Source organism: Microtus ochrogaster, unplaced genomic scaffold (genome assembly GCF_000317375.1).
Source record: "Microtus ochrogaster isolate Prairie Vole_2 unplaced genomic scaffold, MicOch1.0 UNK11, whole genome shotgun sequence".
Classification (NCBI taxonomy): domain Eukaryota; kingdom Metazoa; phylum Chordata; class Mammalia; order Rodentia; family Cricetidae; genus Microtus; species Microtus ochrogaster.
Window position 1 is genome coordinate 4726675 of NW_004949109.1, and position 25542 is coordinate 4752216.

Genomic DNA, 25542 nt, shown 5'->3' on the forward strand with positions numbered 1-25542 from the left:
GGGAAAGAACCAAGTCTCACCACCTTGGTAACAGTATAGCCAGAGCATGATCAGGGCTCAGGGGTGAGAGCAAAAAGAAAATCCATTTCAAATCTTTTCATTTCATAATGTTTTTAATTCTTTGGAAAGATGTATTGGGCATTTACAGTGTGTACTGCTGCAAATCAGAGCGACCTTTAAAAAAATGTAAAAACACATTCTCAGTATTTCAGAAGCTTTGCTAATGAGTTAAAAAAAAAAGGAATATTTATTTGCAGCACCCACAGGCCAACCAGAGGCTATACATGGTCTTTCTTCAAACAGTAGACAGTCTGAGTGTCACAGAGCCACAGAAGGGCAGACAGGCAGAGCCAGTCTGACTTCCTGTGCAGGAGCTCTCCTTGGAGAGGGCAGTGCTGGGCTGATGGCTACAGAGAGAAACAACCGGCATCTCCATCAAACCTGCTCTTACTTTCATCCCCAAATGAGGCCGCGTAGCACCTGGCCTGGCTTTAGTTTCTTTCCTACCTCTGCTTCTGAGCCTCAGCCTATTCTAATTGCACGTCATAATCTGTTTTCACTTAACACTGCCTTAGGTTGATTCTCAAGAAAGTAAAAAAAAAAAAAAAAAAAAAAGAAAAAGAAAGAAACCTAATTTGTAATCTTACATTAACACTAAAGGGACAGTGTAAGAGAAAAATTAGGTAAGCGAGGCTATGGGTGAAAGAGCCAACTCCAGCCCCATTTCTGGAGCTATACCTGTTGGCCAATAATTCAAGTACATGAGTTACAAAAAAAGGGGAATTTTTAGCCTGCTTATGTAAGCTGGGCTTGTTCTGGCTTCTGTATTCTTTGTCCCTTAAGTGTTGAAACACTTCAGTGCTTCGAGGGTAGCTAGCCTTGGGTGGTCTTCTGAGAGATGCACAGATGATTTTACAAGGCCCGCTCTGTCCACTGCCAACAAAGAGTCCTTTCAGTCAAGACAACTCTGTCCTGGCTAAGAGAAACCATCACCATCTCACACCCTCTGTGCCCTTCACAATCCTGCAAAGGAAAACAGAGCCATGGAACGAATGGTAACATCACCTCCCCCAGGACTAATGATTTTAATTTGTCTAATTTAATTTAATTTGCATAATCAAGAATCTTTTAGGTGATACTGTGTTGGCCATTATAAAAAATGACACAACATTCTAAAATGGTCTTATAAATGGACCAAGGTGGTAAGGTAATGAAGATGTCCTGCTAGAGCCAAGATAAACAAAACAAAAACAGCATCTAACTCAAGAATTCTTATCATTCCTCCCTCTTCCTCCTGGGAATATTGTAACCAAATTCTAAAATGGTGATGCAGTAAACAGAGACACCATCACACACTCTCTCTTATTTGAAAACGTATTTGGAAATATAATTGAACTCTGGTAAAATAGACTTAAGAAATGTAAAAGCCAGCCAGAAGCTTTTTTTTTTTTTTTTTTTTTTAGAAGATGTGTGTGGCTTTGGAGCCTGTCCTGGAACTAGCTCTGTAGACCAGCCAGAATTTTTTTTTTTTTTTTTTTTCTGGGAGAAGATGTGAAAAGTAACATCAACAGTGGTGCCTGTACTTCTCTTCTGGGCTTTACGGAACTCAACAGTGTGCTCTTTAAAAAGCAATGTAGCGAAATACTTAGATAACACATTCAGGGTAAACACGGTTGGAGCAATTGTAATTTGCCAGATATATGGCAATTGTCCCTGTGCGTGCACCAGCATGCCTACGCCGTGATTTAGTGAGACTGATCATTTTGGATGATTCTATTCGCCACGATTGATCAGAAAGGCATGTGGACAAGAGAAGATCAGGAAAGTATTGCTGCAATTACTGCTGGGCCAAGTAAGAGCTGGGCTTTTGCTTTTTAACTGTGGGGCTTTCCATCAGTCACTGAGCTGCTTTTAATACCCACTTCCCACCTAATCGCCAGCAAAAATGTGGTCTGTGATCTGCTATGTGCCTGGTACTTTGATGATGTATTTAGGGATAGAGATTAATTGAATCTAATTCTGTCTAAAGGGTATTATGTTAGATCTATCCTTTCTAAATTCCTGGGTAGGTGCCAAAATCACTAAGATGCTGCTAAGAAGGCACATCCATCCCGATGGTGTAGGGCAGCGCTGCTGCTTATGTGCGCTCTAGGTCTGTTCTCTCCAACAAGCCCTTTGAAGGATTCTGATTCACAGCTAGAGTTGATTGGCAGCCACTGGGTGAAATGACCTTAAGTCCTTTTTGGTTGTAATACTATTTAGATGTATTAAACCTTATCTTATGGCAGAGGTCCACAGCGGAGCACTAGGCTGAGCTCCCAAAATCCAGTTGAAGAGTAGGAAGAGTGAGAATATGAGCAAAGAGGTCAAGACCGTGATGGGGACACCCACTGAAACAGCTTACCTTAGCTAATGGGAGCTCACCATTTCTGACTTGACAGCGAGGGAACCAGCATAGGATCAAACTAGACCCTCTGAATGTGGGTGACAGTTGTATGGCTGGGGCAGGCTGGGGGGCCCCGGCAGTGAGATGAGGGTTTATCCCCACTGCTTGTACTGGCTTTTTGGAGCCCATTTGAGGGATACCTTGCTCAGACTAGATATAGTGGGGAGGACCTTGGTCCTGCCTCAAAGCAATGTGCTAGACTTTGTTAATGTCCCATGGGAAGCCTTCCCCTCTCTGAGTGGTTTGGAGGTGGGAGGAGGAAGGAGGAAGGGGGGACTGGGATTGGTATGTAAAATGAGAAAAGACAGGTTTTTTTTGTGTTTTTTTTAATATAAAATTTTAAAAAATTGCACCAAAAAAAAACAAACCAAACCAAACCAAACCAAACCAAAACAAAACCTTATCTTACACGTCTATAAACCTGAGTAGTACCCTTCCTTACCCAGGGAAGATAGTCTTGTGTGTGTGTGTGTGTGTGTGTGTGTGTGTGTGTGTGTGTGTTATTTCATCTCAGTGGCATTTAGGCTCGAAAATTCAGGCATCAGCAACAAACAGAGCACCCACCATTACATTTCCTAAAATAGCCTGCAAGAAACACCAAGAACAAGCAGGAGCCAGGAGAGGTGACAAACCATCTGTGTCTCTTTCAGCTGCTACTACCTATTAGAAGCACATGCTTCTCTTTTTTCAGTTATTTAGAATTACATTTGATTTATTGTGTGCGTTTCAGAGGGGTGTGATGCATTTATCAAAGTTATTCTAATATCAATAAAAACTTGAGAGTCAGATATTGGCATAAGAACCTGAAAGATCCAAAGACTGGCGGAGGAGCGGTCAGCTGACCCTAACTCTCCAGGCTCACCAGATGGAAAGGGATAAGGGTTTCTCTAAACCACTCCCTCTATCTTCCTGTGCCCCCCTATCTGCGTCCTCCTAAACTTCTGTGCTTTTTATGTTCAGCCAATCACTGACTTCGCCCTCTGATTCAAGGTAAAATTTATTAACAACCTCAGAGTGTCAGTGCGAACAAACCTGCAACAGTGGTGCATGCATGTTATACAGCCTGGGTGAGTTTTAGGAGGAGGCTCTCTTCTCCTTCGTGGTTCCTGGAGACTGTGCTCAAGTCATCAGTCTTGGTGATCAGGGCCTTTACCGGATGAACCATCTTGATAGCCCAGGGTATGGGCTGCTGATTACAAAGTATACTAGAACGTGCTAGGTATAATCAATATTCTGTGTTATTGAATGTGTTAGAAAATATTTAAGCCTGTGACCCTGTTCTGATGATACACTTAGCTAAATGTGGTGGTAATAGCAGTGGAAACTGTAGCATCTTTATGTGATGCTTTCATATAAAAAAGAAGGTATGCCGGGCGGTGATGGCGCACGCCTTTAATCCCAGCACTCGGGAGGCAGAGGCAGGCGGATCTCTGTGAGTTCGAGACCAGCCTGGTCTACAAGAGCTAGTTCCAGGACAGGCTCCAAAGCCACAGAGCTCGGCAGGTGATGCACGGCCCATGTGTGGGGTCTGAATGAGAACGGCTCCTATAGGCTTATATATTTGAGTTAGTCCCCAGTGCATGGAATTGTTTGGGAAGGACTAAAAAGTGTGGCGTTGTTGGAGGAGGCTTGTCACTGGGGGTGGGCTCGGGTTTCAAAGCCTATACTGTTCTCAGCTCTCTGCCTCAGGACTGTGGATCAAGAGTTAAGCTCTTAGCTTTTGCTCCAGTGCCATGCCCCACACCATGATGGTCATAGATTCTAACCTTCTGAAACTGCAGGCTCCAAACAAACTCTTTCTTGCAGAAGTTGCCTTGGTCATAAGTTAAGTTTTCTGGCAATAGTACCAAAATGGCAGCATCTTAATGTGATGCTTTCATAGAAAATAAAGGAATTACTACTGGGTAGACCTGTCTGGCCTAGAATTTGATGTAAAGGCCAGGCTGGCCTCACACTCACAAAGGCCTGCTACGTGCTGAGTGCTGGGATTAAGGCCTGTGCCATATAGCCAGTTTTTCGCTTTGATTTTAGCTTTGGGCTTGGTATTTGGTAACTTTATGTTTACACACTTCATTATTGTTAAGCAAATATTTGTTAAGCATATTTCTAGCATTCTGCTAACTGTAGAAAGAAAAGCTACACAACCGGCACATGGAGCCTGTATTCGACTATATGTATCAAGTAAAAAGGCAATCTCAATGCTATGAGAGAAGGATTCTCATGGCTAATCCAGTGTAGTGCCCAGGAATAATATTAAGAAATGGAAGAGGGTAAGATTATAAACACAAGGCAGAGTGTATTAGATAGACCCAGTAGTATTAGACTCTTAATTTAAAATGCTGAAAGATATGTGTCCAGGTATTTCATTCAGATTATTAATGTCCCTGTTATTCATTTCTCTTTTTCATTATTACAAAAACGCTTTCCCCCATAATTAATGTCATAGTTTTATATTTTTTGATAAACGATTCTTAATTTTTTTCCCAGGAATATAAAGCAGAAAAGAACATCTGAGAGAAAGGGACACATGTAAAAGTTGTGACTGTAATAAGCTACTTCTCCCAGAGTTTGGAATTATATGATTGGGGGTTCAGAAGCTTCTGTGCATGTTATATATTACTCATAGACATTATGTGATCCCAGATTAATGTAAAGACTATAGATTTCTATGTATGTCTATATATGGACTATGCAATACTACACATTTGCAAGGACTAAACAAGAGATGGACTTAGACTCCCAGTGAGTGGTTACTGGTGTAAGAAGCAGACTTCTAAAGAAATAATTCTCTGCAGCTGCTACTAATTCCTTGTTACTCAATTTGCTTTTGGTTTACAAAGACCATAAGCGGTGGTTCCAACTGTGGATCACCATGCCTTTAGGGGCTGCAGTCAGATATTCTGCATAACATTACAGTTTTTAATAGTAGCAAAATTATAATTATGAAGTAGCAACTAAATATTTTATGGTGGTCACCACAATATGAGGAACTGTATTAAAGGGTCGCAGCATTAAGAGGGCTGAGAAACACTGCCTTACAGAGTGTTCTTGGAATGTTTTCTACTTCTTTCTGGGGCATAGAATCCAAATAGTTTTCCCTGTACTGTTTAACAGTGGAAAGAGTAAGGTTGAGTTAAGATGTCAAGCACATCTGAGACGCACAGGAATGGGGAAGGGCTAACATGTTTGACATTAAGACACACTTTGTTGAAAGCAATGAAAATCACAAACTGTTGCCAAGCTATTTCAGGCTTCAGGGCAATAATTATTCACACCTTAAGAAGGGTGAGAAAGTTCCATTTGAAACTGGGTTCTAACACTTTTACTGAAATGCATGTTGTATACATTCAAGACACTTCAAAATGTTCAGTGTGAACAAGGTAGAGAAAGCTGGGTCTGTTGTTAGGTCTAAATTTAATGAAAAGTTACCATTTTCAATCACAGAAATACACAAGGTAAGATAGATAGAACAGTTTGATCAGGGGGGTCAGTTCTTTAAGGTTCGGGGAGTTCTTACTACCTGGTAACTGAAGATCTGCCACCAGCTGGGAATCCTAAGGGATTTGCAGGCTGGGAAAAAATCCAACCAGGACGCTCCTTCAATTCTGACAAATCTTACCTACGCATGCTTGCCAAGTAACTGTGAATCTGATTTTCATACCTGTCCTTGTGATCCGTTCACTCACAGCTGTGGAAGGAAGGACCATCCTGCAGCTAAATAATTTAGCCCAAAGAGACGCAAAGGAGGGACAAAACCAAGCCCAACCTAGTTTATCTATCATTCTATATGTCATCATGTAGCTACAGGCCTCTATCTTAGTCATCACTGAGAGCAACTCAGGTTTAGTGTACTTTTAATATTGAGGAGCTCCTGTGCCGGGCAAGATAAACTTTTGTTGAAATTTTGCTCAGCTTGATTACATTTTTCCCTTCAGCATTTGCCACCACAATGTTTGGATTTCATAATATAATTAAACGTAATGCTGTGCCAAAACAAAGGAAGAGTTATGATGATGATATTTTAACCTTTTAGTTAATAGTTTAAAGACTTTTATTTTCTTTCTTAGCTTTTTACTAAACCATTTTTAAATTTAAATATATTTTGATCATAGTCTTTTCCTTACCTAACACCCAACTTTTAGTTCTTTCTCAGAAACAAACAAACAAAAAAAAAACCCAGAAACCAAGTACAGTAACAATACCACCTTAAACTACGAAAACAAAACACCACCCAAACAAAACAAACCCTACAAACTGTAACCAAATAAAACACACAAAAAAAACTGTGGCGTCTATTATGTGACATGAGACCTGAGCTGCAGTGGTTGACATACCCAGTATCACTGGAGAAAATGGATTTTCTCTTTCCCAGCAGGTATAAATGACAGTTTTGTGCTTAATATTTACCCTAGTGGCTAGGTTTTCTGTTAATTTAAAATATAACAAAATAAAATACAATGGGATAAAATAAAAACTATCACACTGAAGTTGAATAAGACAAACCAACAGAAGGAAAAAAAGTGCAAGAAAAAGCCTGAGTCAGAGACTCACTCTTTGGCAAACTCAGGAATCTCATAAAAAACACTAAATTGGAAGTTAAAATATAAACACAGATGACTTGGTGCAGACCCGTGCAGGCCTTGTTCATGCTGCCTCTGTCTCTGTAAGTTCATATAAGCATTGATTTAGAGGGCTTGTTTTCTTAGTGTCCTCCATCCCCTCTAAGTCTTAAGCATTCTCCCATCCTCTTTGGAGTGGTTCCCTGAGCCTGGAGGGGAGGGATTTGATGATCACATCTCATGTAGGTCTGAGTGTTCCAAGGTCTCTTCCCTCTCTGCATAATGTCTGGCTGTGGGGCTCTATATCTGTTTCTTATCTGCTACACGAGGAAGATTCCCTGATGATGGCTGAAAAAGATAATCATCTTTGAGTATAGCAGTATATTATTAGGAGACATTTTATGACTACATTTCCCCTTGTTTTTAGACCGGTATTATTTGGTTTTTATCCTAGGTCCCTGGGCTTTCTAGTCTTGGGTTATTGGCCATCCAAGCAGTATTGGATATGGGATCCATCTCATGGAGTGGGCCTTAAGTCAAATCTGTTACTGGTTGGTTGCTCCCACAAGTTTGTGTCAACACTGTCCTAGCATATCTTACAGGTAGTAAAGGAATGCAGAGAAGGGTTTGTGGCTGACTTGGCATTTATGTTTCTGTTTTGATAGTATCTTTAACAAAAGGTGTTGGTCCAAGTTGGTGCCTGCATGTAGAAGAATCCGAACAGAATCCAAAATGAACACTTAGTGGCCTGAAGAAAACTCAAGTACAAATGGATCAAAGACTTGAACCTGACAGAAGAGACAATGGGAAATAAGCTTGAACTCATTGACACAGGAAACAAATTTCTCAATTTTAGCACAGGCACTAAAATTAATTAATGAACCTGAGATGCTTTTTCATGGCAAAGAACACCATCATTCAGACAAGGTGGCAGCCCACAGTGGGAAATATTTTATCAGCTATACATCTGATAGAGAGGTAATATCCAAAACATATAAAGTGCTTAAGAAACTAAATACCAAGAAAACAAATAACCCAATTGAAAAAGACCAAAGCAGAGGATTCACAGTAGAGGAAACTCCGATGGCTCAGAAACACTTAAAGAAATGTTCAACATCCCTAGTCATCAGTGAAATGCAAATCAAAACTACTTTGATACTCCATCTCATGCCTGTCAGATGGCTAAGGTCAACAACCCTATTGACAGCTCATACCAAAGAGGATATGAAACAGAGGAACACTCTTCCATTGCTGGTGGGAGTGCAAATTCAAACAGCCTCTAAGGAAATTAGTGTGGTGGTTCCTCAGGAAGATGGGACTCAATCTTCCTCAAGATCCAGCTATACCACGCTTGGGCATATACCCAAAGGACACTTCATGTTATCACAGAGACACTTGCTCAACCATGTCGTTGTTGCTCTCTTCATAATAGCCAGAGATAGGAAACAACGTAGATATCCCTCAACAGAAGAATGGATTAAGAAAATGTAGTATACTTATCTTTAATGTTTAACCAAACATTTTACCTCAGACAATTATATTTATTTTGGTTTATCAAATCTTTTGGTAACTTTGAAGATTTGAAAACTTATTTAAGCTTTTTTTTTTTTCAGGAATGCCATTTTGCCCACGATAGAAAAGCCAAAAGAAAATCTATCTAATCAAACTTAGTTCAACATTAAAATTTACTGAGCACTTAATATGCTTCAGACAAAATGCTAAGCATTCATAGAGTTATTATATGTTGTTACATTTGAGGACAAGCTTTTTGAAATCTATGGAAAGGGATACATTAGTGATTTCTCAGAGCTGATTAATAGATAACCTTGGCTTAACAAAATACAGAATTTGTTGTCCTCTGTGGAAGAAGAAATACAACTCTATTCTGCCTTTTCACTATTTCACTAAGTGCTAATAGCTTTTTTATGTCATTTAATTATTTTAAGAGATCAAGACAAGGTTTCACTCTGTATCCTAGACTGGCCTGGAGCTTGCTATGTAGCCTAGCCTGTCCTAAAGCTCACAGTACTCCTTCTGTCTCCCAAATTATGGTACAGGTATGACCATATAGGCTATAGCATCATGTAAAATTAGTCAAAGTAACACACTTCAATAGTTAAAAACATCAAGTGGTATAGTAGAGATCAAGAAAAAATGGAAGAAAAACAAGAAATATGTCTGTGAGTAGCTGCAGCTCCTTGGGAACATCAGAGTGGCTGTTTACTTAAGCTGGGAGGTAGAGATAGCCTGGACAACACCGGATATGCCATCTCCTAAAACTAGAGTGGATGATCTGGGCTTTACCTACCTCAGTCCCAGGAACTGTGTTAAGTCATTTCAGGGCTTTTCTTCTAGAAATGAGTCTCCATAATTATGAGCCAATGTTTTTCAGAAATTGATTTGCAAGCAATTAATAATATTGAAGTGATTTTGGATAAGAGTGAATATTTTATAGCTATCACTTATGTTTAAGGCATAAGAGAAGATATAAGCTAGAATCAAATCAATAAATTAACAGACATATTGCTGAGGATAATTATCTTGGTTAAGAAGATTTCTTAAGTTAAAAATATCTCTACTAATATGTGGACAGAGTAAAATTTTTAAAGTGGTAAAAAGATGAAAGAACTCTGAGAAACCACACTTTAAATACTGTGAATATTTTGTTATTTCTTTTCATAATAAAAATTTACTTGCATACATTAAAGTTTTGGAATGGCTATGCTAGAAGACAAATTGACACCATCAAATAGCCTTTCTGATACAGAATCAGTGTGGGTTTCAGAGGCAGTTTATTCCATATGAGATGAATTGGAAAAAATGGAATAGTAGAGGCATGAACATAAACAAACTGAGAACTGCATTAGCATAAGAATTAATAGAGGAGACTTGCTGGCGTAGAATCAGAGAAACTATGAAATGACCTTCCTATAAATTTGGACACGATCAAGAAAAATCAAAGATGGTCACAGTAAAAAGAGGATAGAAAGAGTGTGATAGTCTCGCTAAGAATCTATATGCCCTGGATGGAGTCAAGCAGGACATTAGAAGGTCAGACAGAAGCAGGATAATTCAGAATTATTTGGTGCTGTCCCCAAAGCCGCAGGATGCCACTGCCTTGCTGCTTAAATTCAAGTAGCATCCTTCAATTCTTGTGACAGCCCAAAATCTCTGAGGGGGGCATCACATTCCCCTTTAATGCTTAGTCTCAGGTTAGCTTAAATGTTATTTCCCTGCTTGTGGTATAATTTCTACACACTCTGGAGGTAATTATCTGCCTCTATTTCTTTCTATCTGCTCATCCTTTCTGAGTTCCGCTGCAGTCCACTGTACTAGAACCAGAGGTTAGGGAGGCAGTGAATACGGGAAGGTTGGTTGAGAAGAGAAAAATATTAGAACAAAGGGTAGGAACTTTCCTTTAGGATCAGGGTGTATTGTGACTAGGAAAGGGACGGGAGTAGTGAATGATTTTATAGCAGATGTACTGACGCTGTGACCCTTGTTGGACAAAGTATTTTCTTTCAGTCAGAGCCTCTTAGTTCATTCTTGGTTGCTCAACCCCCAAATAATTACACAGAAACTATATTATTTGCAATAATATATATTATTTGGATAATAGCTTAAGTGTGTTTCTGGCTAGCTCTTATATCCTAAACTCACCTTTCTCCATTAATCTGTGTATTGCCACGTGGCTGTGGCTTATTGGGTAAAGTTTTGTCCCTGGCATCTGTCTCTGCCGGCTCCATGGTGTCTCCTGACTCTGCCTTCTTTCTCCCAGTGTTCAGTTTATTTTTCCCTGCCTAGCTCTACTTTGCCTTATCACAGGCCAATGGAGATTCTTTATTCATTAACAAATCAAAGCAACACATATACAGAAGGACCTTCTACATCAGACCCCCTTCCAATGTCGAGACATCCCCCTATTCTGTGCAACTTACAGGATCTCACAGCATGGACCTTGAGTCTATTAGTCAGAATGCTAGCAAAAAGATTTTCATTTGCCCTTTTCTGATTTATCTACTTTAAAGTAAGGCTGCTTTTAACTTTGATAAAGTCTAATTTATCTATTTCCCTTGAATGTTTGTGCCCTAGGTGTTGTATCTAAGAAACCACTGTTAAATCACAGTTGACAAAGACAAAGATATGCTTTCTTCTAAGAATTTATTTTTAGTTCATCCTACCTTTATGGTTTTGTTCTACAATGAACATATATTCACATATTGTGAGGCAGGAGTCCAATTCATTTTTTTCCATCTAGGTAAACAGTAGAACCAGAAGCATATGGTCAACCGCCATTAAAGCTTATTTTTGTCACTCTTGTAAAAAAAAAAAAAACAATCAACCATGGATATGTAGGTTTTTCTTTTTCTTGGGTCTTGTTTAATGACTTCCTACATTTTAATTCTTTAGAACTTGAATACACAGTTTAGAGAGGTCCTTTCCCCACCCAATTCTTACCCTCCACTCTTACCTATGATCTCCTTCACTGTTCTCAATGCCATGAGGCAAAACCTGCCCTAGGTTCAGATTCTGTGGTGCTCTACTACAGGGGCAGTATGTCCTTATCTTTCTCTGAGGCTCAAGCTACCCTAGGAAGGTTCTTCTTAGCTGTTTTCCTTGACTGTCTTCTATGGTTGTTGACTTATTTATGTATTTGTATGAATATATGTATGAACATCCTTGTATATGTATTCCTGAATGTAGTCATCCAGGCAGGGCCTTGTCAGAGATCAGAAGAGGGTGTCTGATTGTCTAGAACTGGAGTTACAGATAGTTGTGAACCACAATGTGGGTGCTGGTGACTGAACCAAGGTCTTTTGCAAGAGCAACACGTATTCTTAGCCCACTGAAACACCTTCCCAACCAAACAGTGGTAAATTTTAGTAGGTATTTTTTAATAAATCCTTATCAAATTTTTCTATGAATTTAAGTTAATGTGATTTAAAAGAATATTTTCATTAGTTAAATAGTTGTGCTGGTAGAGGTTATGGACACCAATAACATATAACCACTTCACATGTCCAATTTATTATTTCTTTATTAATTCAAAATATTGTTGACTAGCTTTTATACTATCTTCTATGCATCACACCTGTAAATTTTTGTGTACCCATCATTTTTAGTTTCCTTATTGTTACCTTTAAAATTAGTATGATTTTATCAGTAAGTTGCTTTTTGTTCATCTTTTGAGACAGGGTCTACTATCTAGCCTTTGTTGTTTTAGAACTTGTTCTATAGACCAGGCTGTCCTTGATTTCCCAAGATCCTACTGTCTCTACCTTCTGAGTGCTAGTATTAAAAGTGTGCATTATCATACCTGGTCTGTTAAGTTACTTTTAGTTGAAACTTAACAGGAAATCTATTAAAATTGCCCTAGTTAATGAGCAAATTTATTATTTCATATAATAGGAAATCTAAAGCTCGACTTGTTTGACTCAGTGGACCAACAATGTTATTACAATCCCATTTCAGGTATTTTTCTCAGCTCTGACATCCATATTAACGTCATACTAAGGCTGATTTATCACTTGCTCAGAAGATGTCTACCAGCAAGTAACACTGTTAGACACTTTTGTTCCTGTTCAAAGAGAAATAAAACAGTTCTTCCCATCTATTTTCTTTTCATCTCACTGGACAGACCACACACTCATTTGTGAACCAATTGTGGGCCAGTGGGTCAGATTAGTAAGAAACAGAGGATGGGGTCTGCAACCAGGACCCACTGGCCTTTTTTAGGAGGGCTCAATGTTCAGGGCTAAGCTAGGAAGAAAGAAGGTGCTTATGGATACTAATTAGCAACTTACAGAACCCATTACCAATGTGACTTTTTCCATACAACTTTCAACAGTCTAGCTTCATGCCTACTTTATAAGCAAGTCTTGATGCCTCTGTCATTTCTTCTGCCTATCCTATCTCACTTCAACTTTTAGTAGCATAAGTAGCTAACACTACCAGTAACACTTAAGCAAGAGCATATTAATTAGGGAAAGTTACAGTTCAAGTATAAGGATATTATTCACTAAAGAGCGTTGCATGCGATAAATCTGGAATGAGTATCATTGTATTTCTACCCATTGAGCAACCTAACAGAAATATGATACAAGGGACCCCTTGTTCATCAGGGAGTATCTTCATGCTATAAAGGAGGACAGTTTTTCCACTATAACCTTTGGCAATAACAATCCCACAATCAGAGCCAAGCTTTTCCTCTATAACCTTCAGCAGTAACAATACCACAATCAGAACCAAGCTTTTCCTCCATCACCACTGGCAATCACCATTGGCAATAACAGTCTCACAATCAGAATAATGATATTAGGTAATTTATATGATTAATTTTTTTCACTAAACAATTTCCAATACTCAGATGCTGGGAACAGAAGAACTGAAGACGAGGTGACTTTCCTAACATCCACAGAAATAGCAGAAACTGAAGGAAGAAAAAAAATCAATATTACAATAGCAAGCACTGGATATAGAGACATAAAGTTAACATAGAATGTGCAGAGCCTTTAGGAAAGGAATTATAGAACTTTACTGGAAAGCAATAAACAATAATAATCACTGTTATAAAAATATTCACCAGAACGCCACTCATCCTCACATTAGTTTAAATTTACTTTGTGAGTTATTAAAATGTAAATCCTAAAGTGATAAGAAGTGAAGTAATGCTCGTGACAAGGCAGAAAGAGGAATGGACAGCTGCCAAGAGAGACATGTCTTAGGAGTTGCTCTGCTTTGCAAAGGAAGACAGTTGAGTTGGCACGGAGAGAACGGATGTTAAATGTTGCCGGGGCATGTGCCTAAGGATTGCCAAATGGTGCTTTATCCTTAGGCAAACAGAGCACCTCAGGAAACGTGGGGAAATTATGACAAAACGCAACTTAAAACAACCCAAACGTAAAGGGGAGGCTTATAAACTTGTGTGGTTAGTAGAGCCTTTAATACCCAAGTTTTAACAAAAAAGACAAAGGTTAAACACCCGATGCTAAAAAATAAACAAACTAACTAAACAAACAAAGAACAAGACCTAGAAATTTGGCCCGTTCATAAAGTACCATAACCAAAAATAAGGTGTAAAGGACAAAAAGGGAAGACTGTTTTCCACATATGACAAAAATTGGCACTAAATGTACAAAACATTCTCAGGAATTAAAAATGGAAAACTAGATGGCCAAGGCTGTAGAGACACGTCCTCACACACTGCTGTTAAGACACAGGCCTTAACTACAAGTTCTTCTTCTGGAAGTTCACCATAAGGAAACACTGTATGATGTGTTCAAACATTTATCCATGTATACTATTAATATGTAATAAAATTATAAATAAAAAGTGTAATCAGTCCATAAAAGTAACTGGCCTAAGCAGAACATGAAGTCATTACAAGAAACACAAGGACTTCAGGTTAAACAAGGGAACAAGTTAGAAAAAGAAGATGTTCACATGATCTGATAGTTTGGGTAGCAATGACAAAAAATTAGACATGCATACATGCACACATACACAATGTTATAGAAGTAAATGTACTAGACGCTACTTTAAAATGGTAGGAATATGGGTGAGTCTGAGCTTATTACTTAAAATTATATTAACAAGAAAACTAAGCCATATTGTATTAGCAATTAGTGATATGGCTTTATCTAATTTATACTCATATTTCCTTGGGTTTCCTTTAAAATACCATGAGCAACAAAGAGAAATGCTGATGCTCCGATTTTCCCTGAGGATGCTTTTAAAGCTATTGCTTACTCTTGAAATGCTCCAGAGAAGCCACAAAAAATTTCTTGTAGGGCTAAGCACCAGAAACTCCTTTAGCTATCCTTGAGAATTTGTATTTTCTTTTAATGGATAAAGAAAACAACTTCTTTAAAGATTTCCTTGTAAGGTGTGAACATTTAAAACTGCATCAAACTGTAGTTCCTATGTAGGGCCCTGCAGTTTACCTATCTGACTTCTACCTGTAGGCAGTCTGTGTTCCACTCAACTTCTCTTGGCATTTTGCACTAGGCAGGTGAGAGGGCCATAGCTCTACTTTCTCTTCACTGTTTGGCTAGAGAGATTCATAGGCCTTTGTGTAGCTGGCTGGGTTGGGGTCCACCCGCACTGCTTCACCCAGATGGTGGTGGGACTTTGATTTCTTTCAGGGAAAAAAACTTCTGCTTAAGCCCTTCAATTTTACTGTTAATAAAGTACATACCTCGATCTCCCTTTGACTCTATCGGTCTGAGGACAAAACATGGAGATGGGAAGCCCCTTCCTCCCCATAGTAACAGCAGTGACCGCCGCCACTTCCTTTAGGTCTCTATGCTCATGTGCATTAGTTTCTATCTCTCCATCAACATGGGCAAAACACCATACGTCATCTCCAGACAAGTACGTAAACAGTACATTACTCTTACTTGCTTAAAAAAATGAGCATAGCCATATCTGGAATGATTAGAGCAGGTGCATCAGATCCATTGCCTGTGTCTGCATGCACCTCTGGATAGCTCTGAATGTCACCCAACACATATGATTGTGTGTAATTAACAACATCATATCACAGTGTGAAAGATTGAGCATTCATCACTTAGAGATTTGGGAGTTTGGGTAACAGGCTTAGTTAACTGTCCTCAGATCCTAGGGCCACAGAAAAAGCAGCACAGAGGCAGATGGGAGGAACAAGAATGCAACAGTGGCTTCAGCTGGACCCCCCTCACCCTAAAGGTGTCTACAGAGACTGACCAGCAGCTAGCGAGGGTGAAGGCTCAGCAATGAAGATCTACTTTAACCTGTGGTTCTGGTATGGTTCAATTAGTTGGGCAAGCATTCTTCTATAAACTAAGCAACAATCACTCTGTGTACGTTTTTCACTAACTTCATAACAATTTATATGATGCCCTTGGAGTTAAAACCTCCCCCCTCCCCAAATTAGAAAACATTAGGTATCTATGATAACCAAAGACGGCATTTACCTGTCTGGAAAAAGACTCTAGAAATGATGGTCCGGCAGAGTGGGCAGGGAGTGCTTGCGGGGTTGTCTTTGGCCAGAGTCCGAAGGCAGGGCTCGCAGAAGATGTGACGGCAAGGGTAGCACATGTAGGGGTTGAAGTACACATCCAAGCACACGGCGCAGATGTAGCTGTCCTTCTCCTCTGTGTACTCATTCTCATCATCTGTACTCATCTCATTACTCAGGGTCTGCAGAACACAAGGAAAACATTTTTCTTGGTTTCCTGTTAGACTGGATTCCCTGAGAGATGGTGACCTTATATTTTGTTAAAATTAAAATATTTATGAGATGCATATAGTATCTGTTTCCGTAACATATTCCAAGTGATAGAAATGTGATCTGTTAAAGTGAGAAGAAACAAAAAAATATGGAAATCCCAGAAGCCTAATATTTCTACAGAAAACTAAAGACTAAACCATACTTAAGCATCTAAAGCACACTTGTGACTCTAACGAGAGTCACAGGCTAAATGTTGCATCTGCCAGCACTGGCATTACAAATATCCCCACCCCTAACCAAAGTAGTGACTGGCATCGCTTATAGGGCGTTACTATGGCATCTTCTCAAGATGCCCTCAGGACCCCTCCCTCTTACACTGTGTCCATAGCACTTCACCTTCCATGCCTTCCATCCTTCTGGGTCTCAGTGCCAAGAAGGTGTCAAAGTTAAGGGGCTATCAGGAGGAAGACTTGCTAAAGCAATGTGGGGTAATGATGGGATTAGCTTGGTGGCTAAGAAATACAAGGAACTAGTTCTCTCCCCAAATGTAATAGTCTGGGAGAGGCTACTTAGAGTTGCATGAGGTATGAAAGACAGTTCCTATTATTTAACCTCAGAGGCAGCCAATCTGTGACGCTGTGGGGATTAAACCAGGGGATCCACTTCAAACATTTAGCTCAAATTCTTAGCTCAAACATAGTTAGCAGACGTTAACCATGGCCACCTTCTTCCTCATCACCCCGGTCGCTATAGTTTCTGCTAAAGCCTTAGGAAAAGTCTTCTCAAGCTAGGAGAAATTCAAGGAAAAATAACCAGATGTAACCAGATGGCTTCTTTTCTCCTCCTGGTGATGAGATCAGTGAATAACTCTAGAATGGACCCTGGTTTATTAATAGCTGTAACACATACACAGAGGTATAAACATACACAGAAGACAAAAGAGGCTTGAGATACAAACAGACAGAAACCAACCAAACCCTCTGCAATGCTTTGAATGTCCATCTCTTCCAAAGCTCCTATTAAACCTTAACTCCCCAGTGCACAGTGATGAAGCCCTGGGGCAGAATTCTCCAGAACAGGATTAGTAACCTTTGTAAAGGCTGAAAGGAGCGAAACTCATCCCTTCCATTCTTCCATTCCTCTGTCTGAGAACTGCTCTCACCCCCTACAAGGAAGCATCGCAGATTGGGCCTTCATCAACACCTTTCTAGAACTAGAGCTTTCCTGACTCCAAAAATGAGAAAAATTTCTCTTCTTCTAAGTTTACCAGTCTGAGGTATTTGTGTTATAGCACCAAGTATCTCAGCCGATTGGTTTTGAACACCATAGTATACACTGTTATTTATCTAGATGTGTTTGTTTTTCCCATGGCCATTCTCATTTTATAAAAGATACTGCTAAGTCTGAGCCAGTTTATTTTTAAATAAAAATCGTTATTTTTCTTATAGGCATGGGGACATTTTTTATTTAACCTAGCTATTTGTTGGTACTGAGTTAATATGTTATAAATAATTTTCTTTCCTCTATTTTGACTTTTTCCTCTTCTAGTATCATCCGTTGATGGAATGAGTTCTCAATTCGGTAACATTTTTACTTTATGGGGTTTCCATTTTGTGTTTATTTAAGAACCCTTGTCTTTTTTCCAGGGCCATTAAGTTAGCATTACTTTATACTTCATACTATTTCAAAGTTATTATGTACCTAAAACGGATTCTCTTGCATGGTGTTCCTTACAGACAAACTCAATCCTCCTGTTGAATCGCTCTTGTCTTTTTTCTTTTTTTAACAAAGAATTTCCTTTCGTACACTATTCTGCAGTGTTACTTTACCAGCAAGTATCTGGGGGATTTTTATCTCAGTCATTAGTGTATTGTCTGTGCTGCCCCATAATCATAATCTGCAACCTCAGAAAGACTCAAAAGCTGACTGCTGATCTCCTTCCACGTTAGCTACTCTTCAGCAGTGCTGTGGTCATTCTTGGCCATTTCCACGACTATGTACATGTTGTCATGTTTTGGTTTAAAAGCTAAGGTTTTTACTGGAATTATATTGAGCCTATGGATAAAATTACGATGTGTTAGAAGTCTTTATAATAGAAAGCTTTAATACTCAGAGACTCATTTATTACAGAAGCATTTAAAATTATCTTGGTACAAATCTCTTCTTATTTGAGCCTTGCCTCCAATTCTACTGTTTATTCCCTCTTCTCAGCTAGCCCCTTCCTCCCAGTGTGACAGGCATGTTCTGCAAACTTTGTACCCAAGCAAATGTGTAAAGCAGAAACTGCCTCTTTAGCTCAGGCTGCCGTTCTCTTCTCTCTTTCAACAGTAAAACATCCCAAGAGACTCACTGTGTTGTAGGTGATTGCTGCTTCTTACTTCCTACCCTCTCTTCAACTCACTACCCTGCCTTCTGTTTTTAACACAATAAGGGGACTACTTACACAACCGTTAATGGCCCTCAGTGTGGCCACATTAGAACACTTTCTGAACTGTCTTTCCTTGCTCCCTCAGAGCACTTTCTGGGTAGACCAAGTCTGGAAAGCAGAGCTGTTTGAGCCCTCATGCTGGAGCTACATGCAGTTATGAGCCAATTAATATGGGTGCTGGGAACTGGCCTTTAAGTGTTCTTAATCACTGGGATTCATCTTCAGCTCTGTCAAATATTAATTTCTAAACATGGTTTAGTTAGAGCTTGTTAAGTTAGAGCAGTGTCAGAAATGTTACATGTTTCTAGCCAAGTTCATTAAATAAGTAGTGAGCATTATTCAGCAAACAATGACTACACAAAGTATCTTATCCCAGGCTAGATGGGAAAGAGCTGTAACTATCTTTTATTGACAGAAAATGGTATCGGGAAGCAGGTAACAAGAACTATATAAGATGTTTCCTATATGTTCCTTATATGTTTTCTACATGACAATTTTTTTTATGATGATTCATATTTATTTTGGATTACATTACCATTGGCTGGTTATACCTTTTTAGTGGAAAAAAAGGGAATGCATGTTCTCTTCTGCATAGATCACTTTTTGTGTTTATCATTATTAGTTTAAATTTACTTTATTTCCCAAAATGTCCATTTCACTATGCTTGCTAGATTCCACAGATTTTCCTTCCATTCAAATAATAAACCCCTTGGACTGGTGGGATGGCTCAGCTGGTGAGGTGGTTCAGCTGGTAAAGGTACCAAGCATAAAGACTTGAGTTTGATCCCTAAGATCCACATTGTGGAGAGAACCAACTCCTACAAATTGTCCTCTGGCTTATATATGCACGCATACAAAAATATATAAAAATCTAAGAAATAAAACCATACAGTCATGTTAGCCTTTGCATAGTTTCTACAGTTAGAAAAGGTTTGGGTTCTGATTTTAATATTCATACTTTTCCTTAGTGAGACTACCTTCCCCTTGATATACTAATCAATGGATACACTTTTCTCTCACATAGCATTTGGGTTCTTAATGTTTTATTTTTTTCACACTGATCAATTTATTTTGTACATGCACGTGTACGCCATAGGCCAGAGAATAACTTGGAGAAGTTGATTTTCTCCTCCCATCATGTGGAGCCTGGCTCTAAAATACTTATTATCGTGAATGGCAGTAGGCACGTTTACCTGTTGGGCAACTTCACTGGCCTTCATGTTTAGATTTTCGAACTGAGTAATAAACGCATTATAATTTTGTGAATAAATTTAATGATCCCACAGAAAGCAGATGATGACTTTTATGTACTCGCTCTTAAGATATGTATCTGGGGATTTTGCTGAGTTCTGCCCAACTCCTGTAACTACAGAACTTTATATCATAGTTGATGGAATGCAGCATGGCTGGGGTAGATGAGGTTTCTCTGTATCTGTTTATATGCTTTTAATCCCTACCAAGGAATTAAATCTGTCTACTTACTGACATCAATATTGGCTGCTTACATTCTCCCAAGTAAAACGAATAAGGATAACGAAAATCATACATAAACAGTTTTCGTAAAAAGTCATTTTTTAAGTTCTGCCAGTCCACCAATAGTGGCTGCTCTATCATTCTAGAGGTGGATACTGGAAAGTCACTAAAACACAGCAGAGAACAACAGGTAACTTAGAAACAGGTAACTACATAAATTCTGTTATGCATGGGCCACTGGGATTTAGGCAGAGTGACTAAGAAAAAGCAGGGTCAGGGACAGAAGTACCTATATAATAGAGCCCAAAATACAGGTATTGACTTAGTGAATAAATCACTATTAGCTACTAGAAAAGTGACCACTCATGTCATGCACTGGAATGTATTTGGGAGACACTGTCACCTCTGAAAAACAAAATGAGAGAGCAAAGAAAACATAAAAAAAAAAGAAAAGAAAAGAAAAAGATTTCAGTAGCACGACTTGGTTGCTGTTGGTTTTGTTTGACATGGTACATACAAAAGGAAAAGGTAAGTTCACTTCAAACATTATTAAAGGAGAAACAGAAGCAAACAGTATTGAAAGAGACAACTGTTTCTCATGCTCAATCAATAAAGTACTTCAAAAACGTTTAAGAAACAAAGGTCAACCTGTAGCCAAAAATCAATGGGGTGTCACTTGCAACACATGGTGGTTGTAGTTCAAAATTGTATAGGGAGATTCAAGATGCTGAATAAACACCCAGCATAAACCTTCTCTTTCACAAAAAGAGCCAAAATAGCAGGTATGCAGTTATATTTGAAATGAGCGATTGACAGAAACCACTAAAGATCCTCAAGAAAGGGACTGAAATGTTCTTATATTCAGAGACAGCAGCACAGCAAGAGAAATAAAACACATGGTATTTGCTGTTGTGGCTCTTTGGGTAAGGCAAATTGAGTCTCCTGTGGTTAGGGATCTGAGCTGAAGAGAAAACACCAGCATACTGTACCATTGTAGAGCTGGTAACCTAAAGAAGTTTCACAGTCTGTATAGGCTTGTAGCCCACTCAGGTGGATAACCTGAAATCTGCTCAGTAGTCTTGCTTTGAGAAAGGATATCATATTATGTGACCTAGCAATTGCCCAGAGTACATGGAGGCCATCTTGTGAAATAAGCTATTTGTCTGTATTTGAGCAGCTCAGAAATACCTGACTATTCCCATGGTATGCACAGAGTCCAACACCATTAACCATAATAGAACTTATAGAAAGACTATAATCTGATACTCAGGTAGACTCAAAGGCAAGATTGCATAATAGATAGATCTAAGGCACATCTCCAGTAGAAGGTCATTTACTAAGTAGAAAATTCTTTAGGTAGAGATAGCTGAATCCCTAGAAATTAAAGTATCATTTGGGAGCACAAAAAATACATGATACTTCAAGCATCACAATATTTTTCAAAGAACACAGAACTCTTTAGGAGCAGATCCCAAAGAAGTGACTGCTTGAGACACCTGTGAAATATTGAACACAGCCTTTATAACTAGGCTTGGTGACAGCAAAGAGACTACAGATGGCTCAGTGGTTTCAAATGTGTATGGTTCTTGCAGAAGGCTCAAGTTTGGTTGCTAGCACCAACATTAGGCAGCTCAAAACATCCTGTAATTACTGCTCCAGGAAATCCAACAACCTCTTCTGAACTGTGCAGGCACCTATACTCACATACACATACTCCATAAACACCCCCCCACACACAAATAAAAATAAATCTTTATAAAAAAAAGAATATGAGAGCCAAGTGCAATAAAGTGCAGGAGATAATTTTCACAAGACCAAATGCATGTAAAATTGTTTTTTTAAGGAACAACTCTGATTTATTTCTTTAGTATTAAATAATAGTATCTCTCTTTTTTTTTTTTTTTTGGTTTTTCGAGACAGGGTTTCTCTGTGGCTTTGGAGCCTGTCCTGGATCTAGCTCTGTAGACCAGGCTGGTCTCGAACTCACAGAGATCCGCCTGCCTCTGCCTCCAGAGTGCTGGGATTAAAGGCGTGCGCCACCATCGCCCGGCCAATAATAGTATCTCTTGAGTTCACATTTTTATTTTGAGTTGAAGAATCTCATTTCTTATAAAGATCAATCAATAAATAAATGACCCTAGTGTCTGATTTCTAGGTAGATAAGAGGTATCACTGGGATTCTATTAGAAAAAAAAAAACACTGCTCAGTATACCACCTCCAACAAAAATTTATCAGTTGGCTCAGAAACACTAAATGTGGCTCCTCCTAAGCCACATCGTGCAACACCATGTACAAAGTACAAGATGGTCTGTTGGTTTTGTCATTTTCTTCTAAATCTTAAGGGCTTCTCTTGTCTTATTCCTTACCCACATTTCTTTGCAGCAGAAAACCATGTATATGTTAATATATCAACCAATATTTTTGTTTGCTTGTTTTGATTGTTTTTAGTTTTGTTTATCCATCACCCTACTTTATTCAGGAAGAAGTAGACAATGTTTTGCTCTCCCAAGGAATGAATAACACACAGTACATATATAACAAATATGTTAAATTGATAAACTTTTCGGCATTCTATTTTCAAAGTATATGATTCTCAATACAAGTGATAGATTTGGAGGACCTCTGTCAGGCTCATTCCCTCCTTGTCCTCTTATACTCAACATACACTATACAAAGGTGCCACAGGGTTATGGCAAGACACTGCACTCAACACACACTAGACAAAGGTGATAAAGGGTTATGGCAAGATACTGTATTCAATATATGCTAGACAAAGGTACTATATGGTTCTGGGAGTTATGGCAAGACATTGCTCTCAACACACTAGTTGAAGGTGCTATAGAGTTATGGCAAGACATTGGTGGCTCACTACCTGACCATCAACCTTATACTAGCTCTAAGTTGAATATTGCCCACACGATGCCATCCTCAGAATACAGAGAAAGCAAAGCTTCTGAATTCTTTCATGCTTAGGGGAGTAAGGAACAACAGAAGATGGTACTGAGTCATCACTGAGTAGATAGTAAGGGTTGTTTCACCAGCACAAGAAACTAGGCTGAACTGGGATGCTGACTGCTCAATTGGCATCAGTCAGGCCAACAATTCATCTCTCCTACCAACATTCTGATATGTAAAAGCACCAGAAATTTTAAAACACAGACATAAGGGGATGGAGTGTTGACACTACACAGGCTACGATTCACTTTTTAACTCATGTAAAATGTAGGATCAAACAGAAGTTGATTGATAAAAACAAATGTGTATTATGCATTATTTGTATATCATACATGGAGGATATTTAATTAAAAATCATAAAAATCCACTTCTTAAATACCCAACTCTATAGACTATGCATAATACTCAATAAATTCTTATCTTTTCATTTATTATTTAACCTCTTCACAGAAACTTAAATTACTCCAACATTTAACTACTATTTTACTGTATTTTTCCATAAGACTGATACAACATTCAAACCATGTCATAGAAAGACCTTAGCTATTAAGCTTATCAGCTTATCAGGAAATAGCAATGATTAAGAAAACAGCACATGGAGGTTATTTTAAATATACCTTTCAGAATCCTTTAAGTGTATGATTCTTAAAGAAATATAAATTTTTACAAATGTCATTGTTGTGTCATAAGAATTTATATTTCTGTCTCAGACTATGTCTCCAAATTTGCACAAATACATATTCCAAATTTGACGGTTTGGGAGTTCTAACATATGCTAGCTTCCATACCAGCCATCAAAAGTTACATATTTTAAGAAATAACTAGGAAAGCTTTTTATATCACCCTAAACCTCCACTTTTGATCAATATGGAGAACCAAATCAACACAGGAAGTCTTCCTTCAGGGCTGGTTGAATTAAAATGCAGGATGAAGGATGAAGGGTTAACTAACACTCCTCCCCAACACACACACTGCAGATGGAAATCAAAGCTCTCCTTTCTGTGCTGAGCAACACGTGAGAATGGGTGTTTGTGGCTCAAAAGCCTCTTTGGTTTGACGAAGAGGTTCTAGGACGGTAAATTCATTGCAGTGTACATTATTCGTGGGCGTGGGGCTAAATCAGCATTTCTAACTCAGAAACATTGAAATGAAAAAAATAGTAACTTTAAAATAAGTCCTTCATTGGTCAAAACTATAATATCACAACAAAGTAAAAGTCAGCCTGGTGGTCTTGTGCCCACACCACAAAGAACATAAATCTCACCCAGAAGCCACTCACACTGAAGATGAGCTCACTCTAAAATTTACCAAGTAGACCAGAGGAAGACTAGATGTGCCATGTATATATACAAGCAGATGCATACCTAACAGAATGCATTTCCTTTGCTTTTCTTGAGAAGGTCTCATGTAGCCTTGCGTGTGATTCCGGACTTCTAGTCTCCTCTTTAGATCTCCCAGATACTGTGATTACAGGCTCTGAGAACCACACCCACCAAGAATTTACTTTTGGACAACTATACTGACAAATACAGAATGAGTTTTAAGTGGTTATTTATGAAATTCCCCAAAAGAGAATTTACAAGGGAGTATGTTCACTTAATTGGGTTGAATAAAAGTGGCCTAAGGAAAGCAGATTTGAAATAAGATGTCCAGATGGAGAATTTATACGTGAAAGGTTAGAGAAGAAAGGACTGGTATAGTAGAAACTGTCCCCGAGGAAGACATAGGGAACAGTTTTCCCCTATCGTTCTCAAAATCATTGTGTTTTGTTGAATTTTACTCTGCATCACCTTGTTTCCTGCTGCTCTTAGACTCAGCAGGTATTTTCTTGTCTTCATCTCTCTTGGACTCTTGACTACACTGCATTGATAAATATCCCTTCCAGATATTCCCAAGCACAGAAATGAGGGACTGGACATCCCAGGACATGGCAATCATTTCCCATACCCACGCTTTCCTCTGTTTCCATAGAAATGAGAGTCTGTAGTGTCTGGTCGTAAGCCGCTCCCTCACCCTCCCTCCGTCTGCAGGACTTCCCTGAGCAATGAACTCAGGGCTTCTGTTCACAATTGCCCTCAGATGACCTTCAGGAACAGAACTCCAGACTAACCCTTTCTCCCTTTTTCTTTTCTTTTCTTTTTTTTTGTTTTTTCTTTTGGTGTGGGGGAGCATGTATCAAAGTCAGGGCTGGACTTGCCATATAACCCAAGATACAGTCTTAAACACATAGCAATCCTTCTGCCTCAGCTTCCTGGGGAATGACATGAGCACATGTAGTTAGTTATAAGTCACTATCGTAGTGGGAAAAGTAAACAAAAATGCATCAGTTATATTCTGGTCATAACTTAATAGCATCTTTATTTTCATCAAAATCATCTAAATTTACCCTCACAGTAGTATGAAAAAAGGACTTTGAAACTTTATGCTTCCCTGAGTTAAAATCCTATTTGGGAGAAGAAAAACAAAGAA

The 25542-nt window shown here is 38.8% G+C and overlaps 1 protein-coding gene across 4 annotated transcripts in view; it reads right to left on the reverse strand.

Moving 5' to 3' along the window:
- The window catches only part of Rnf180 (ring finger protein 180), a 148120-nt gene that overhangs the window by 37237 nt on the left and 85341 nt on the right, over positions 1-25542 (reverse strand). For all 4 annotated transcript variants that reach the window (XM_026788994.1, XM_005366592.2, XM_026788995.1 and 1 more), the window contains exon 6: positions 15960-16185. In XM_026788994.1, coding sequence (XP_026644795.1) covers positions 15960-16185 — 226 coding nt within the window. The remainder of the gene's footprint in view (positions 1-15959; positions 16186-25542) is intronic.